Source organism: Chanos chanos, chromosome 1 (genome assembly GCF_902362185.1).
Source record: "Chanos chanos chromosome 1, fChaCha1.1, whole genome shotgun sequence".
In the NCBI taxonomy this organism is placed as follows: domain Eukaryota; kingdom Metazoa; phylum Chordata; class Actinopteri; order Gonorynchiformes; family Chanidae; genus Chanos; species Chanos chanos.
In genome coordinates, this window is record NC_044495.1 from 35,632,182 (window position 1) to 35,650,854 (window position 18,673).

At 39.0% G+C, this 18,673-nt stretch overlaps 1 protein-coding gene across 1 annotated transcript in view; it reads right to left on the bottom strand.

Annotated features, from left to right (window-relative positions):
* The window catches only part of LOC115821533 (cGMP-inhibited 3',5'-cyclic phosphodiesterase A-like), a 68,359-nt gene that overhangs the window by 17,449 nt on the left and 32,237 nt on the right, over positions 1-18,673 (bottom strand). Inside the window, exons 2-3 of the mRNA XM_030785379.1 lie at positions 15,006-15,056; positions 4,117-4,374 (exon numbers count right to left, since the gene is read on the bottom strand). Of these exons, the coding sequence (XP_030641239.1) occupies positions 4,117-4,374; positions 15,006-15,056 (309 nt within the window). The remainder of the gene's footprint in view (positions 1-4,116; positions 4,375-15,005; positions 15,057-18,673) is intronic.

Sequence of the window (18,673 nt, forward strand, 5' to 3'; positions counted from 1 at the left end):
GAATATGCTCAGTGAATTACTCATCCTAAGAAGAAGCTTTACAGGTATTACAATCATTTTAATTATTGCTTATTACAAATACCCATGAAAGGTTTGTTGGCACGCTAGTGATACTGTTCTGTTTTCTACTATGACTGTTGATCAATGAAATTGTCACGGTCTGTCTCTGTCCTGACAGTTCTCCTTAAGTCTGAACTGTCCTATATGACTGGACTTTGACATGTATTTATTTAATATTTTTTGTATTATTTATTTATTAATTAATCATTTATTTAACTAATTTTACAAATGTTTATGTAACATTAGACATGTTTAAAATATTGTGTTTAGCATATTTATTAAACATTGGAACATTTCAAACATCCATTAAAGATTGTACTGTGATGGACTGGCGACCTGTCCAGGGTGTTTCCCTGCCTTTTGTCCAATGAGCGCTGAGATAGGCTCCAGCACCCCGTGACCCTAAGTAGAACAAGCAGCTTGGAAAATGAATGAATGAATGAATGAATGAATGAATGAATGAATATTAAAGGTTTTAACAAATAATTTAATAAATGTTGATTTTTTTGCCCACATTAATTTAAATCTGAGAATATTTTATTAAATTACTGAATGCTGAAAATGTTACAAGCATCTAGTAAAAGTTCAACTTTGCTTAAATTATCAAGTATTGAATATTATATTCAAGATCATTCAAACAGTGATAAATGTGAGAATATGATAAGTTTTTGGCCTAAATGTGGATAAAATCATGACTTTTTTTTAGCTCAAATCATGCACTATAAAACTACTTTTATCGCCTTTGGCACCTGATTAACTGTTCCCCAAGGAAATGAAAAGTTCTCCATGGCGAGATTTATGGTGGTTCTGTCCATTGTGGTTGTGCATTGTAATGATAAAGCTTGTCATCCCATGTGACTAAAGGTGGGAACTGCGGCAAGGATTTTTTCATGATGACGTCTTTTGACACATCGTGCGTTTGTTCCAAAGAGAAGAAGAGGAAGTGTGGTTCACCAGAGATCTCACATTTTAAACCTTTTTAAATTGAAGCTGACATTTCAAAAAGAATAACTTGATTTCCATAAAAGTGAACAAAAATAGATGTTCTTTACAAAATATGACAGAACTGAGGGTGTAAGTAAAATTCAGTCCTTAGTTTTTTATTTCTTTAGAAAATCCAATACAAAAATGAATGGGGAAAAATACTTTTGCAGGTCCAGATAGCTTTCTTTGGCGCTCTGTATGTCTACATTACTTCTGTCTTTTCAGACTTTCAAAATAGAACTCTATATGTCCTATATGACCTCTCTGGAGAAGCAATCCCAAAGTGCTGGTCCAGGGCCAATTTACCTTGCTCTGATTCAAAACTTAACCACTTTAAGATAAAAAAAAAAAAAATTGAAACCAGCACTAAAGGAAGACTTCTTCCAACCCGCTATATGATCCATGGAAAGACTGAGCAATCAGCCATACAACACGGTATAGCCAAATGACTAGAGAACCAATCAAAACACTACGATACTCTGAAGTTCATGTCGTAGAACAACACTGAAGTAGACACCAACTCCACTCAGAAAATATGAATTTCAGTTCCTCTGACAGTGTAATGACTGTAATTATTGCACTGCAGCCAAACCAGTAATGATCTATGGTTTTGGACGGACATGCATTTCTTGACTTTTGGAGAGAAGACGAATCGGTATAACTAGGCAGTGCATGTCTCAAGGAACGTTGTAGAATAAGAGAAACAGTGAAGAAGAGAGAGAAACGGCTTATATGTTGAGGAGTTCAGTTCCTCCTGGAGTTACACAGAGAGCTGAATAGAAGCCAGCTATGTTTCACTCATGGTTCAGGACAGGTCACCTCAGTCTGAACCTTAACTGTAGCCCAGCTCAGTTCTGAAATTTGATTGCATAGACCCATCAAGTAGAAGACTTGATGACACCTCTTCTTTACATCATTAGACTGTGCATCAAAGAGCTCTACTATTTTAAAACCGGCAAGCCAATCCACCTCTTTATGATCCTTCGCTAAGAACCTATAATCATGCTATATAACATAGACTCATTTAACAGTATTACTCTGTTAAAACAGGCAACCAATCGGGTCAGTGAAAGCATTGAAAATAAGCTACCTTAGTCAAGTGCAGTGTCTGCCCCCGTATAGGTTCAGGAGTAAATTGTCAGTCCTTGTATTTTTATTCTATTTATTTTAGTCTTTTTGTTCTGATTCTTTTTTGGATAGTCCTATGGGATGCTGCCATTTGCAATTCAATTATAATAGTGAAACTTCACAGATTTAACAAAAAAGTTACTTATTTACATGGCAATTAAGAGACATAAACAGTCAATTTCAAGCAATCATTATCTATTTGTAAAATTACTTTGGTGGAGTCAGAAGCCTAAAACTATTCAAACAATTTATACTCTACTGAAAGCTAGTCACATAAATCAGAAGCGGGATCAACTATTTATTATTGAATGTCTTGTGTATGCTAATGTCCTCAGGGTTCAACGCTGTTACAAACCTCACAAAATCATGTGGTAAGGACTAAAAAGTTAAGTATCCAAAGAATGCAAATTTTGTGATGTTTTGAATGCTGTCCCTTTGTGTGTCCAACTTTTTTCTCTGACAGTGCAATCTTTTGCAGTCTTTTCACAAAACTGTGCTCTTCAATCTGGTCCAACTACAGGCTCCTAAAGATATATGCAAATGCAACCACCCTCTCTTTCTCTAGCTCTGGAGAGCCCAAATATAATTAAGAACTAAGTTATTCAGTAGCTAAAAGGGTTATTTCACTGACTTTCATGTCACATCTAAAAATAGTTTTGGTATGGGGCTACCAATCTCTGGACAAAATAACAGTTAGGAAACTGGTTTCACCCCTTCCAAAAAGAACGTGGTGTGTACTTTGGACAATGTAGCTCAACAGCAGCCCCAAGTCCTATACAGGTATGAACAGTAACAGTAACCTGTGTCTTTGTCCACTGGGACTTGGAGCTCTGTTAAACAAAACATCTTCGTCCCCTGACAACCTCTAACTATTTAACTTAATGTTGTCTTTCATCAAAATCCTTTTTTTCCTAAACATTTACACTGTTTTTCCTCTCAGATCTTTCATGTTGACACAGCTGTGGACATGAAACAGAGCTCACTATTCAGCCAAACAGAAATGCAATACTCTGTTTTTTTTTCATCCTTCAACTTCAACTGTTAAACTCTATTCATGTCTCCAAGGCTTACAGAAATACAGCAGTATTGATAATAGAAGGTATTAAACATGCACATTTGAGTATAAGACAACACAGTGGCTTGGTAAGTCCACACTAAGCAGGTGACAAACAGAAATATGTTTTATTAGGATGGTCTGTTGTGGTGTAATGATCTGCATAGTTCTCCATCAGGGATTTGGGTGGAAGTGAGAGTAATTTATGACATTTTGAGAAATGATGTTGTGCGGGGATATTTATTTAATCTGTGAAATATATTTACAGTTTTGACCGTAATTCTTCCCATTTAACTGACAACGACTGCTGTTTTCCAAATGTGAACACCCACATTGCACACGCAGTGAATATTACAGAAGATGTATGCCTAGTGCTGTCCAAACAAAGAACATACACTCAACTACATCTCCAGTTTACCAACTACCAGGGCTGAGATGAAATGAAACTCTATTTATAAGTTAGAAAAAAAAATTTAGCTAAATGACAGCTAATCCACTGAATTGAATTTCAGATGAAGTTATTTGTGACTTCAGTTTGGGGCAACAACTATGCAAGATATTCAAGCTACCTAGTTTAGCGATGCCCATTGACAGACTCTCATTTCCCACTGGCCAATTCACAATTCCCACCTCCTCCATGTTTTCTACTTATTCCGTTCTTCGTCTCCACCTGGGCAAGTGGTGTCAGCATCAAACAGTAGCAAAGTCCCGATGATGTCAGTTCCTAACCTGCAAGTCTCATACCTCAGAATTCTCCTCCTCTCATTCACCCTCAAATCGTGTCAACTTGCCCCAGTCTGCACAGGTGTCCTCTGCACTTGTAAATTGCCTATTGTTAAACCAGCCAGAAGATGCAATCAAAAACTGAACCATCACACAATGGGTCTTACCTTGGGGATGGTGAGTCTCTCTCCCTTTTCCCCGTCCTCAGAGTCAGAGCAGGTGTGGGAATCACTGAGAGCGGTGAGGAGGCTGAGACGGGGCCGGTGCAGGGGCTGGAAGGTGAGTTGAGTGCTGAGCAGGTTGCTGACGGCCCGTAGGGAACTGCAGGTGTTTGGGGGTAGAGAGGGATCGGCAAGAAGGTCTGTGATCAACCCATGGGCTTCACCCATCACGGCTATGTCCACTGTTACACTGGTGCCCGATGACTAGAGACAGAGAGCGAGAGAAAGAGAAAGAGAGGGAGAAAGAGAGAGAGTGTTACTAAGAGAGTTACTATAATTGAGCCTTCATTAACATCAAAATTTCTTCGGTTTCTTTGGTAGTTCTGGCAACATTTTTGAATGTAAGAGGGAATCAAAGATACTGTGAATGCTGTGATACTGTGAAAGAGAGGGAATTGGGATATTTACAGATTTCTCAGGGAGAAAAAAAACATAAGGCTGAGAACAGACAGCTGTAGGAGAGCATATGTCTCCTTCTGCTACATCCTCTGAGGCATAACCATTGTGATTTAAGTCCACACACATAGAAAGGTTTTAATCATAATGGAATATTGTATCAAGAACCTCTCTAAGTAAAGAAATATGCACTTTTTCAAATCAGTTGACCTTTTGGTAGATTGAATGCTGTAAGTATAAGTGTCATGCACTGACAGTTGATTAACAGATTTCATTACCATGCATACAACCATTCATGTAAACTCTATAGAGTAGATTTGGTCCCATACAATTAACTCTACAGATATCCAGTATAGAAATGACTTTGTGAAAAAAGAATGTATATTAGTCTGTGATATGCTGTAATATGAGAAAAATACACACAAAGATGAGTCATAGCAGATATATAAAAATATACACAGTGACATGTCAAGGCACGTGTATAAAAATACACAAAAAGATGAGTCACAGCATGTGTATAAAAATATACACAAGGACAAGTCAAAGCATGTGTAAAAATAAATACACACAAAACACGAGTCACAGCGCGGCACGTGTACGAAAATATATAGAAGATGAATCAAGGCGCATATATGAATAAATATACACAAAGTTGAGTCGCAGCACATGTATAAAAATACCCACAAACATGAGTCAAAACACAGACAACAAAATTTTGAAGTATAGAAATATGATGGGAAGCAAACTGGAACATACAGAATTGGTTAGAACAGACCAGCTTCTCATATCTATGATACTGATTTTTGGCTCTCGCTCTCTCTCTCTCTCTCTCTCACTCACACACACACACACATACACACATGCGGAACGCATACGGATACAGAGCAACTGTTCCTTGCTAAGAGAAATGAGGGGGTGCTGATTGAGTTACTATGGTGAGTGTCCTGTAATGTGAATTGGCCACATGCTAACACATATTCATGCTCACACACACACACACACACACACACACACACACACACACACACACACAACCACAAACACTTCATGCCTTCCTGTGGGTGAATGATGACGTAAGACAGGCCGATTGAGTTACCACAGTAAGATATACGCAAACACAGATGTGCAAATGTTCGAGATCTCTAACACTAGCAAGACTTACAGTCCAAATAAATAAAGAAAAGTCCTTCCTTTCCGTCGGTATGTTGTCTGATATTTTAATTGATGGTGTTATATTAATGGAAATACTGGAAATAATATTTCCATAATTGTGTCCGAAGCCCGATGTTAAGATACTTTGCGTGTGTGTGAGATACACAATTACACACCATTATTCAGATTTTTACATTTTAAATTTGTATCTTCTATACAAAACCTAAACGCAACTGGTGTTTGAGAAAAAAAATTCAACATGTTTCTTATTTTGGAATATTTTGCCAATAAGAAATTCAGCTTATTACATAAAGAAAAAAAGTTTTAAAATCTTTATGTTCTCATTCAGTATAAAGTGTTTTTGTATGTTAGTTGTCATCTCTCCCCATATACTTTATTTTAATAATATAATGTAATCTTCTATTCATTAATGTATATGAATAAATGCTTTATTTTAATAATATAATGTAATCTTCTATTCATTAATGCATATGAATAAATGACAACAGAGCATAAACACAGAGACAATCATGTAATTAGAATTACAAACTGAATACACACATACAACCTAACCAGTGCTTCCGTGGCACACATTAACTGTACACACACAACTTAAAGAAACATCGCAGACAAACAAAGCATCTCTGAGCAGACAAAGCTGAATTGTGAGAGAGTATTATGACTGTGAAACATGAAGAAATACACACAGCTTCCCTCACAAGGCTGTGGGGTCTGAAGACAGGGCACATGACTCTGTTCTCTTCTTCAGAGAGATTTTAAGGATCCGACACAGTGGAGGAATCCAGCCGGCCGCTCACAGGGAACAGCTGGCTGCACAGACCCTGCCATGACCCTGAGGGAGTCACTGCATGTCTGTCTCTCTCTGTCTGTCTCTCTCTCTCTGCTTGTCCTCTGTCTGTCTCTCTCTCTGTCTACACACACGCGCGCGCACGCACACACACACACACACACACGCACGCACAAAACATTAAAGACAAAATATAACTGTTTCTTTCTTTTTTGGAGGGGGGGGGGGTAGATGATGGAGGAAACAGTGGTAAAGTTTTTAGGGTTACTAGACTGTCATGTGCAGTAATCACTGTGTGCATGCATGTACACTACACTCATACACCTCACACCGCAGTCACGCACCACACACCACAGTGTCACAGTAGTCATACACAGAATAATGTGAATGTGTAGTCTCACACCCACACCCACACACACACACACACACACACACACACACACAGGTGTCTAATATATTTGAACATCAGTTGCTCATTAAAACATGCCATTCAAGTCTATTTGATTTTCCAGTAATAAACCAATATATAATGTTCAGAGCTGTCCTGCAGGACAAGGGAGTGGTACCTAATTCATATGCTGTTTGTGTCAAACAAACCCCACATTTCTCTTCACTTGTACAATGCTGACACAACATTTTTGTGGATTGGCCTCATATCCCTGCTAAGCGCAGTACATTTCCAACTACTGTTCATTTGGCATGATGTCTATGTTAAAAAAAAAAAAAATCTGAAATCTATGGTAAATGCGCAGGCAACTCCCTGGGGCATCTGCCAGCTAGTTTTTCATGAATTGTTTTAAATGCGCTTAGTTCAGTCTTCTGACGTAGAGCGCGCAACAGTGCCTTTTTTTTCTTTTTTGACAAACCATTAAACAATCGGCCCATTGCACCATTCCACTTAATGAAACTGACCATTTTCTTAGAATTAACTAAACTTAAAAGAGACACACAGAGACTGTCATGTGTTCACGACAGTGCAATTATTTACAACCACAGACAACGTAAGCCTGTGTTAGACGTTTTGGTACCATTCTAGTTCTCTGCTAATGTGTCTCCATGTATCATAGTATTGTCTTGACTGAAAGTAACTTGAGACATCAAAAGTTGTGCATAATACATGTAACACTTTAATGTACAGAAGACCTGATGAATTCTACTCTTTCATTTAGAGATACCATCCTCCAGATGTTCCAGAGGATGTTCTAGAACTTCTGGATTAAGTTCTGGATGTTCCTTCCATGGCTTCTTTGTTTTCCCCATTGGCCAAATTATTACTTCTACTTATACAACATGTCCATAAGCCACTAACTGTGATCATTGGTCAGGTGGCTCTGATAAATCACTGATAACTGAGAACCTGCACTGATAACCTGCTGCAATGCAAAATGGGGATGTCCCGGAGGCAGAGCTGCTAACCTACATCTATCCCGCACAGACTCTACTATTGCCCAATTCTAATTAACAACATGTTCTCCCCACACAGTTACTCACACACTTACTTTAAGAGCTCAGGTCACTACTGATTCTATGTAACACACACACACACACACACACACATGAAGCTGAAGATAGTGACATCATTGAGCCTAGCCCAATGTAATCCAGGTGCTTGAGATCAAAGCAAATTTCAAAGTACTGTTCAAGAGTAAAAGTAAACTGTCAAAGGTTACAATTAAAGGTGACAATAATACACAATAAAATAGAGGTGGTAAGTTCGGAAAAAGAATCAGGAATATGCTCTGGCCCTATCTCCAATCTCAGCATAGTGACGTAACAGGCAGTAGATTAGCATTACTAAATCACTGGCTGTGTAGAGTGGCGCCCAGAAAACAATATGGGCTTTGTTAGCAGTTGGCAAACTTTCTGGGGTAGGCCTGGCCTTTAGATGAGAAACAGTATATACCCCACCAATGGAGGGTGCTGCTCTCCAGCTCACAGTTTTACTGATTTAAATCTTGACTAACCTGATCTAACCAGAGTAACCAATCCGGGCTTCAAGCGGACCAGATAAACTGACCTAGTTTCTATTTCCCATCCCATAAAAGCTAAAAACGTCAAGCCCAGTAGCATATGTTCAAATAATTTAATAAACATTAGCTTAGTTCAACAAACAAATAAAACCAGTGCTTACAATATAAAGCTTATGATATGAAGTTAAAGTTACTTAATATAAGATCCCTCACTCCAAAAACAACACTTGCTGCTTTTCAGAGCTGGTTAAACCCAGGTGGGTATATCACTCTGAATGAATCTGCTCTCTGCTGGTACCACAATAAGCCAAAACCTCCCAGTGTGAACTGTCAAGGGGGGTGGCATAGCTGAAGCACTGCTCTCAGCTCTGCCTACAGGTCTAACTCATCCAGAGTGTTTGTTCTCAGTGCTGCTGACATAGCTGTTGATAAACCCCAAGTCATTTACTCTCATAAAGTTTACAGAGGCCTCTAGGGCCTTATCCTGATTTTTATACTGGAGTTTTTTCAGTCTTCTTGGCTAGCCTGGTTGTTACTAAAGATAAGGCGGGGATTGTTGGAAATTTAAAAAATTACTCTCTGAGGATAGTTTTAAAACCTGTTCTGGTAGTTTGTCAGTAACACATAGAAGGTAGCGGGTTCCCATACATTGCTGTGATCACATTTCTGACCTGATCTGATGTTATGACATTGGTGTTGAGAATGGAGCCAGCCTTACCCAGAATCCCAATATCTCAAATCATTAGCCTGTTTCTTCGGAAATTCAGTTAGGCCGTCCTTCCATATCAGTTCCTCAGTATCACTCCAATCAGTCAATTAGTTCATCCACTGTTGGAAATCTCAGAGATAAGCTCCCCGAATGACTCTTACTTATAAATACAAATGAGCCGTCTGACAAAATGGCTCTTCATCAAATGACTGAAGATCTATGTGCTGTTTTACATGATGGTCTAGATATGAGTGTGTATCCTGGTAAAATCACCACGTAAACAAGCTTCACAAAAACAAGAATGTAAATGAAGCTTGACTAAACTGGAGATATTTCGTACTTGAAGAAAGTCTTTTAAATGAATTAGGCGAGGCTGTGGTTAGTTGTCTCATGGGTTGCTTGTCACATAGCTAATTACGGCTAAAAGGGTCAGTACTGTGCAATGACTTTCATGTCAAATGTGTAAGCTTTCGTCTAGAGCACACTTCTGAGTTCAGTTCAAGGAAGCAACACAAAAACTTGAGAAAAGCTCAGTTTTTTGTAGTTCCTTTATATGTTTATTTTGTGTGTGTGTGTGTGTGTAATAAATGCTTGTATGTTGAGTGCCTCCATACATATACAAATTTACCAAAAAGAGGAAAGTTATAATTTTGCTTAAGTGGTCAGCTGACGGCGCTCCATAAATTGAAAATAAATGAGCTATGATTACTTTTCAGAGACAGTTTGTGTAAGTTATTGTTGATATATATTTTACAGGTATTTCCTGTCATTAATTGACTCCCCCTGTCTCATTAAGTCTGTCACGCTGGCGGTGTGGTGCAGGACCCAAGTGCAAAGACACGATGATGATAATGAAAAACGGAGGACTTTACTGGAACTGAAGATCAAAATACATGTGCAGAAAAAGAACAAAAAACCAATAACAAAAAGGTGCAGCATGACTGTTGTGCAAACTAACACAAACAACGATAGACAAAGACAAGGCAAACACTAGGACTTAAATACAAGGGAGAACTAAACAGGGCAAAACAGGATTGGATAAAATTAACAAGGTAATAATTAGACAAACAGGTACAGGTGAGGGGCGGAGACAGACAGAGAACAGGAGCACAAAGACATGTCAAACCAAAAGTCCAAAATGGCGGTGCAGGTTGTGACAAAGTCACTGAATGTTATTCATAAACATAACTGGTACTTATTCTTTTATGTAAACTAATAAATTCCAGAGTGATCTTATACACACTGACATTAATATAGTTATAGTCGACTGTCTTTAAGTGTACCAACAGTGCGACTGTCTCCACAGATTAGTTGATATTGTGTCATTATGTAGCTGATCACAAAGACAAAACCCTAATATGCCTCAGGTAATATCACTGCCATGAGCCCACAAATCTGAGCCTGGAACAGATCCATACCCCCTGAGGTTACACATGCTCACAGCATTGTGCAACTGGGGAGAACAGAGCGTGCTTCAGCCCCACACATCCAGACTGGAGACCCTGGCAAACCTCTGGGGCCTCGCCTGTGAGGGAGATTTGATTTCCCATATAAACAGAGCTCATTAGAGCTTTATAAAGTCACAGAGAATCAGCTACAAATCATAATTAGAGCCTGAGTAACTCACGCTGAGGCCCACACAATCACTGTGAGAGAGAGGAGAGAGAGAGAGGGAGAGAGAGAATGTGTGTGTGTGAGAGAGAGGCAGACAGAAAGAAAGAGAGAGACAGAGAGAGAGAGAGAGAGAGAGAGAGAGAGAGAAGATACTCATTGGCAAATGAACAACTGATTAATGGTACTGTCTGCATTGGTTCCCAAATTTATCCTCAGTATATTTACAATTCTGTTAAAAACTATCTAAGTGTCCGATGATTGTCTATGAAGGTTAGACGTTTCTCTTGGTCTCGTACATGACCCTCCATCTTTAGAAGTCTTTAATCACGACCTGTAAAGCCTGGAATCTGACTTGTAACTAAATTCAATTACAAGCTGTTCCACATTTTTTCTAAAATGAAAAATTCTAAACAAATTCAGAGGCAGAACAAGTTTTAATGGGGGGGGGGGGGATGGGGGGGCGTTCAACCAGTCCACCTATAACCACTCTGTCCCTTTACAGAAAATATTTGGTTTACCTACCCTATGTGAAACAAAATTAGCAGAATAAGTGTCTGAAAAAGAAAGGGACTGTTAAAGGAGCCAAAGGAAAAGAAAGTAAGCTGGGCAGAGGGAGGGGAGAGAGGGAGAGGGAACAGCAAGGAGAACCCACTTCACGGCAAAGAAAAGAAAGAGCAGAAGAGGAGAAGAACTCACCCTTGTCTATGAATAGAGTTAAAAAAAAAACAAGAAACAAAAAACAAAAGGCATTGTCTGATGGAGTGTACATACACCAGTTTGAGGGTAATCTGGAAATTCAAACTCAGAAATAGAGCTACAGCATGTGATTAGTTTAAAAACTGCATATTCAGGTGATGCTATCTTCTTCTCATTTGAAAACGGTTACGTACAATTGCGCAAAGAGTTCTCCTCACACATACAATCATTCTAAAATTAAGGTAATATGTGGCACATCGTCACATGCAAAAAATTAAATCCTGGAAAAAAAACTACAGTTGATATGCTGCCCTGAGAAACTGATGCGTGGCTGAGGGCTGATAATCATAAGTAACATGAGTTAATTCATAATTAATCATAACGGGGTCTGATATACAGTTCTCATTTACTGTGTCCTCTGCGGTTTAAGCCATATCTCACTCTTTGTTCTATTCTTGTATGTACATCTGAAAACACACTCCTCTCTCAAGCCTGCTACCCTTGTGCTCTGTGTGTGTAAGGCCTGGCTGAGCCCTCGGTGCTTGTGTACGTGTGTACCACTTACAGCACACTCTCACACATTCACTCACACACAGTCATACATACGTACACATCACTTCCTTTGTCAGCTACAGTTAATGTTTTCTATGAGTGTGTGTGTGTGTGTGTGTGTCTGAGAGAAGTGTTTCAAAACATTTTTAACTAGGACTCTCCATTTTATTTAATCCCAATTCCAATTCCAGTTTTCTCATTCCAACCTTTTCATCCACTATTTTTTTACTATTATATGGTTCCGTTCTTTTATTGTTGTTGGCACTGTCATACTTTTTTTTTTTTTTTTTCATTATAATATTGATTTATGACCTGAGCATGAAAAGTGGCTCAGTTTTCATCTGACCTTATTGGTAACAGTTTATAAGAGCTCAATTTCATAAGATCACTATGATATTTGTGTGTATCTATAAATGTCAAATACTAATTATATTAACAATATTAATATAAAAATCTGGGTCTATTTTCACCCAGCTGATAATATCACAGTATTTATAGTATCCATATATTTGAATACTGAATTAAGAAGGTTTAGGAGGTTTTTTTCTTAATTAATTAATGACTTATTCTTTTGGATTCACAATTGAAGATTTTAACATTCTTCATTCAATTAAATGTTATCATGAATATTTATGTTTTTCATGAACAGTTTTAATCAACCTAATGCTAACAACCATTTGATGAGGCTGGGGAACGACCACATATTTGACTACAGACTTGTGATGCATATTTCTATAATATTCCATTATACTCATCATCATTGTCCTCAGTGTCATTTGAGTTTGGCAGAAAAGTGAAGCTAACAGGGAGCTTAATATTGGTGTCTGATGGTGGATTGACACACAGTGTAATAGAGGTGCAGTTGCATGTATACTTTTGAAAATCAACTTGTGTTAAATTTTATGTGATCAGGAGAAAGTCTGTGCATGCGTACGAGATTCATGACTGTTCGGCTCATGTTCCCTCAGATCGTTGCTTAAAATCAGCTCTTTTTCAGGACAAGCTCATTTATCTTTTTCACACCCCAAATACTTGTCTGTGTTTTTAGAGACTCCCTGCTGTGCCAACTCAACCTCAACTCAAATTGGGAGACTGTCCACCATAGCAAACTCAAGGTATTGACTGAATTTCGTGCACTCCCTCCTTTCCTTCAGTTACCAGGATAGAAGTGAGAAATTTGGAGCCAACAAGAGCTCTCTTTTCAGCCATCTCTACAGGTAGCTTTCCAGAAACCCAATGTGTTTTCAAGCTCTAAAATAAATATTTAAATAGTTCTCTCTATGCATATTTTCCCCTTCAATTTGTAACTTAAAACAGCCACCACAATCTCCATAATAAAAATGCGGTTTAAAAAAAAAAAAAAACAAGAAACAAACTTACTAATATATGTGTACTGGCAAATTTGCGCACTGAAATAATCAATAAATCTCCACACTGAACTGCCAACACAGGATTTAATTTCTTAACCACTTGTCAAACAGAGCTATGAGAGTCTGTTAAATGAACACAAATATCCATCAACATATAAAATCAAAGTGAGCTAAAGCATCAAAACGTCAACCCCCCCCCCCCCCTCCCCTTATGAATCAAGAATAATTACGGTACTCAATAGGTGATTTGTTATTTTTTAACAGGAGGGATGGCCCAATGACCAACAGGTTGGAAGTCCCAGTGGTCACTGACACTACTCTATAGAGTACATAGGGGGGTGGCAGGTTAACAAGGGGAATGCATTTTGGTCATTTTGCTAAAAAGGGGGATGGCATCCCCTCTCATCTTCCTACAAATCACCTGCTGATGGTACTGATGATAAAAGAATAGAAGGGTCACAGATAAATCCCTTTTCTAATACACCTATTTATAGTAACAGAACAGAAAGTGACATCAAGACAAAGGTTTTAGCACAGCTTGTCACAAAACGTCATGACAGCTGGCTAATCAAGGTAGAAAGTAAACAAAGCAGTTAATAGTTCAGATAAACAAAGACAACAAAGGTGAACACTTTGGAATCCCGTTAACAAAAAAACATAATTACCATAATTCATTAACTCTGCTTTCTGCAAATATGACACAGACAATTATTCATGCTCAAGCGCTGTCTTGACACATGATGCCCACATGGGAGGGCAAAGCCAACCTGATGACTCCTCTGGTGCACGTAAAACCACCCACCAAAACTTTTCCAACTACAAGCTGGGACTGTAATCAAATGATATAATTTAGTTGCATCATTTGCATACTAGCATGTAGCATGGAGTGATCTGTGGAAGCATGTAGCATGTGACCACAGTGTAAATCAAGAAAAATCTGTGGAAGCCCATTCAAAGATGATTTACAACATTCTTAACACTTTACGAGAGAGGAACCATTAAGTCCTGCAAAATTCCATTAAGTTCAGTTTCCCACAAAATTTTGTTTGTAGAGTGTGTTGCATGAACTTTTGGATGAATTATGTGGGATATCCTCTTGATTAGACAGGGTACACTTTTGCATTGATGTGTCAGTTTTGAAGAGCTCAGTCTGATTGTGTTGGGTTAGGAAACAGAGCCATTGGGGATTGTTTAAAAATCCTTTCCATTATTCAGGAGGAAACAGGACAATCACTAGCTAGGTGTATAGAGCTGAGTTTACCCAGGCTCTGTCAGACCACTGGAGACCACCATTTTCTCACGATACCACTGCCCCAAAGCAACCAAGCAGACTGAAAACAGTTCCCTGTCTGTTCAAGTAACACCGCCAATTTCTACCAACAAATCCATACGTGCTTTTCATCGGGGCTAAAACATATGTCACATTTCCACTGGGCTTTGTGGTTAATGGCTTGGCCCATTAGGTACAGGAGATGTCTGCATCACACAGTATGGACGGTTACAACTCTGCGCTGATCTAACTGCTTTTCCAGAAAGAGGTTCAATCTGTGGACATGCACAGGACTTACCTGAGATCCCCTGGGCCATCGTTTATGGTCCCATTCAGAGTGGGAGAGTATCTGTAAACAAGCAGTGAGAAATAGTGGGAGAGAGAGAGAGAGCGAGAGAGAGAGAGAGAGAGAGAGAGAGAGTTCAGTCACATTATCCAGAACATTACTGTCTCAAAAATAATGACCAGTTCAGCCAGTGAATTAGTGTTGAACAGAGCTAAAAATATATCCAACACATAAAGAGCTAAAAAAAGAAAAAGAAAAAAAAAAGGCCTGCTGAACATTGCAGAAGTGCTTGTCAGCCCATTTTTCCCCCCTCCCCATTTTGGAGCGTGACATCTCTAATTCAATTTCACTTTCAGGTCAGGTTTTCAATATGGTCCTTTCCACAGCTTAATGGACCGAAGAGCTCTCTATGCTTCAATTAACAGAATGTACAACGCGTCCATCCCGGACCTTTTCTGGTCCTCCCATCACACACACTGCCTGATCCTGAACACAAACACAACAGGTGTGTGCAACAGAACACTATTCCTCTCAAATGACTCTTCACAGTCACATGGACCAAACCGCAACCTGAAACACATCAGAGGCCGTTAGAGTGGTAGCGGACCCAATAGAGGGTAAGATGATTGCTTACATTAGCGCTCCGCCAAAATGATCAGGCCATCTAGAAAGGCCATGGACCTTGTTATGATGGTAACAAAGTGCATTTGGCCATTTGTACAGTTACTGTGGTGGATATAGACAGGTTCTTTTGAGAAAAAAAGAAAACACACATACACACATGAAGGACCGCGGAGGAGTTACGTTATTCATTAACCGACTGGCAGAAAAGCTTGAAAAGCAAAGATGCCACAACACCTTAAAAACATTGGAAAAATCTTTGTGTCATCATTGTGGCGTGTTAAAGGGACGTTCATTTTTTTTTCCCTTTTTTTTTTTTTTTAGAATCTTACTGCATATTTTTAACCTTAAACTTGAACTATAGTTTTGAAAGATGCCCTATAACGATTTCTAATATGTTAAGTTCTTGTTAGGTAAAGCTTACATTCTAGGCTGGAGATAACAAGAGATTTTGAAGCCAGGAATGAACGCATGCAGTAGTTATGTTAAACAATATATGCTTTAGTCCAAGTGCTGCACTCTGACACTCCAGAGCAAGACAAGTCCTAGAATTTAAGAAGTCAGCATACAGATTTAAATAAGCACAAACCCTTCTCTTCTCACAGTAATCTCAAAGTATGAATCCATAAACCTGCTTCTGAAAAAGAAAAATCAGGTGGGTTTCTTCTTTACTTATGGTTTAAGTGGAGGCTTTAATGAAGGCCATGGGTGTAAAGTTAAGGTTGTAAACTGAGGTTAGACCTCAGTCTGGTTAACTGGGATGATAGTGTTGAGACGTGACACAGGTATGGATGGAGCTTTCAGCCTGTTGAGTGTACTGTCATGGGACAGCTGCTGTTGCCTGGCTGCGTTTTCCTTTCGAGCTCTTTCAGCTTGTGACCAAGGTATGATTTAGGAACATTTTCCATCATGCTACATTAGTACAGCATCCTCATTCAGAGTTTCCGCTAGTTTCCGTGCAATAGCTCAAGTCATAGATTCACTGGGCCTCAGTTCAGAAAAGAAAAACAAACACACCTTTTAACGTAAAGTACTGCAGTAAATAAACAAGCTTTATTTATGCTAACAAGAATTGACTAGGTTAGTATTTTAAGTATTTTAAGAGGGTTAGTGTCAGTTGTATTTGAAAGTCTGTTTTCTTGAGGAGAACTTCTTCCCTTGTGCAACCCCAGACATGAAAGAGAATTTATCAAAAACCACTACTCTTTTCTGAAGTTCACACAGAAAACCACTGAAATACACTACAGACTACACAGTACCCTCAGAGCCTGCTCAGGCTTGTTCATCAAATGAATTCATCTGAAGGCACCAACATCACTCTGGTTTTAAGCACTAAAAACGTAGTCCAATTGTCTCAAAATGCCAAATTCTTTACAAGCGCTGAAGAGAGCGGTATATTAAATTTTCTCCCAGGAGTAATGAGGAGTAGGGTTCTTTTGAAGAGGAACATCAGTGGGCACCGCAAAGTCGGACAGCATTAGTGTATCCCAGCATCAGTGGGCCTCCGCTCCGGCCGTCACTGCATCATCAAACCCCAAACCCTTACATAAGCCAATCTTTCATCTGCTTCTCTCCTCAGCAAGCCTGAACCATGCCTATCTGCACTGCCTTTGATCCTTCTAAACAAACACACACACACACACACACAAATGATCAAAAACGGGAAACTATGGATAACAATTTTCTGTCACCTTTGGCATCTAATCTTCCTTAAGGCCAGCCCCTCCTATTTCTAACTGAATACATTGAAATGTGTCTGATTCCCATTAGGTCAGTAGCACAGTGTAACTAAATTTTGGAAATCTACATTCATCTCATTCTAGTTCATTCCCTTGCTGCATAACAAGATACAATCAGCATAAACAGTAACTACAAAATGCAAAATCTAAAAATGCACTGGATTAGTCAGTCCATTAAACACAATAAACTAACAAAAAGAGCATAAACAAATTTGTACTATGATAATCCAGCTGTTAGTGCAGGATCAGAGCTAAACACTGGTCTTGAACTTTAGGGAGTTATTGTAGTTCTAGTAATGATATATGTCTTTCACAGCCACATTTCAGTGTCCTGAGATGAAGTGATGGAGAGGAATGAGGTGAGTCTTTGAGGAAGCAAGACATGAGAAAAACAAGGGCAGCCGTTCTTTTTTGAGTTCTGATTAAACCCTCGCCAAGATTAGAAGTGGAGAACAGCATTTGTTAATTTTGACATTTTGTAGTTGAGTATGACTAACAATCCTGGAAAAAAATAGGTAAGTGACGACAGCATTCACCCTTGTCCATCTCCAAATAGTCATAGATTCTACAGGGAGTCTGACATGAACAACTAAATGTGTCCATTTGACACTAAGCCAGACTTCTGGCTCTTCTTGTAATTAACTAGACTGGTTGATAAACTGCAGAAGCCTCTGTCTGTGTATACAGGGATCCAAAGAAACTTCTTGCGCTTGCCCTCTGCTACACAAAACAGACTGAATGCTACTCCGCTCCTCAGAGGTCTCTGTTGTTCATGTAGTGTGTAAAAGCCCACAGGTTGAAACACTGGCTTGTCAGCAGTCTGAATGGTACTTAACTAGCTCTGTTTCAAACACACTGGAGACTGGAACACATACACAGTCATCTGGGATGTATGGATGGAAACAGTTTTACTGACTGAAATGTGTAATATACACATGTCCCGATTCAAGAGAGGAAGACAGTTATCAGCGTATCTCCTGGCTCAGGCTCCCTAGCGCTCTCTGACGCACTCCGTTCTAGCTCTAATGAACTTTGCAGAGTGTGTGATGAGTCGGAAGCAGGAAACTGCAGAGCGCTGAACCTAATTACTTCAAATGGATTCAGAATCAGTCATTCAGTGTTCTACCCAATCTTTATGTCCTCTTCCCTTTCTCTGGTACATATTTGGTCCCTCATCAGTGCCTTTGCTTCATTTGGGGCTGATACCCATCTAATTAAATTACAGCTAATGCGCTTGCACTAATCTAGACAAAAGGACTCCAGTGTCGCAGAACTTACCTGCAAGGCCTAAGCTAAAATGACTGATTGAAAAATTGTCTG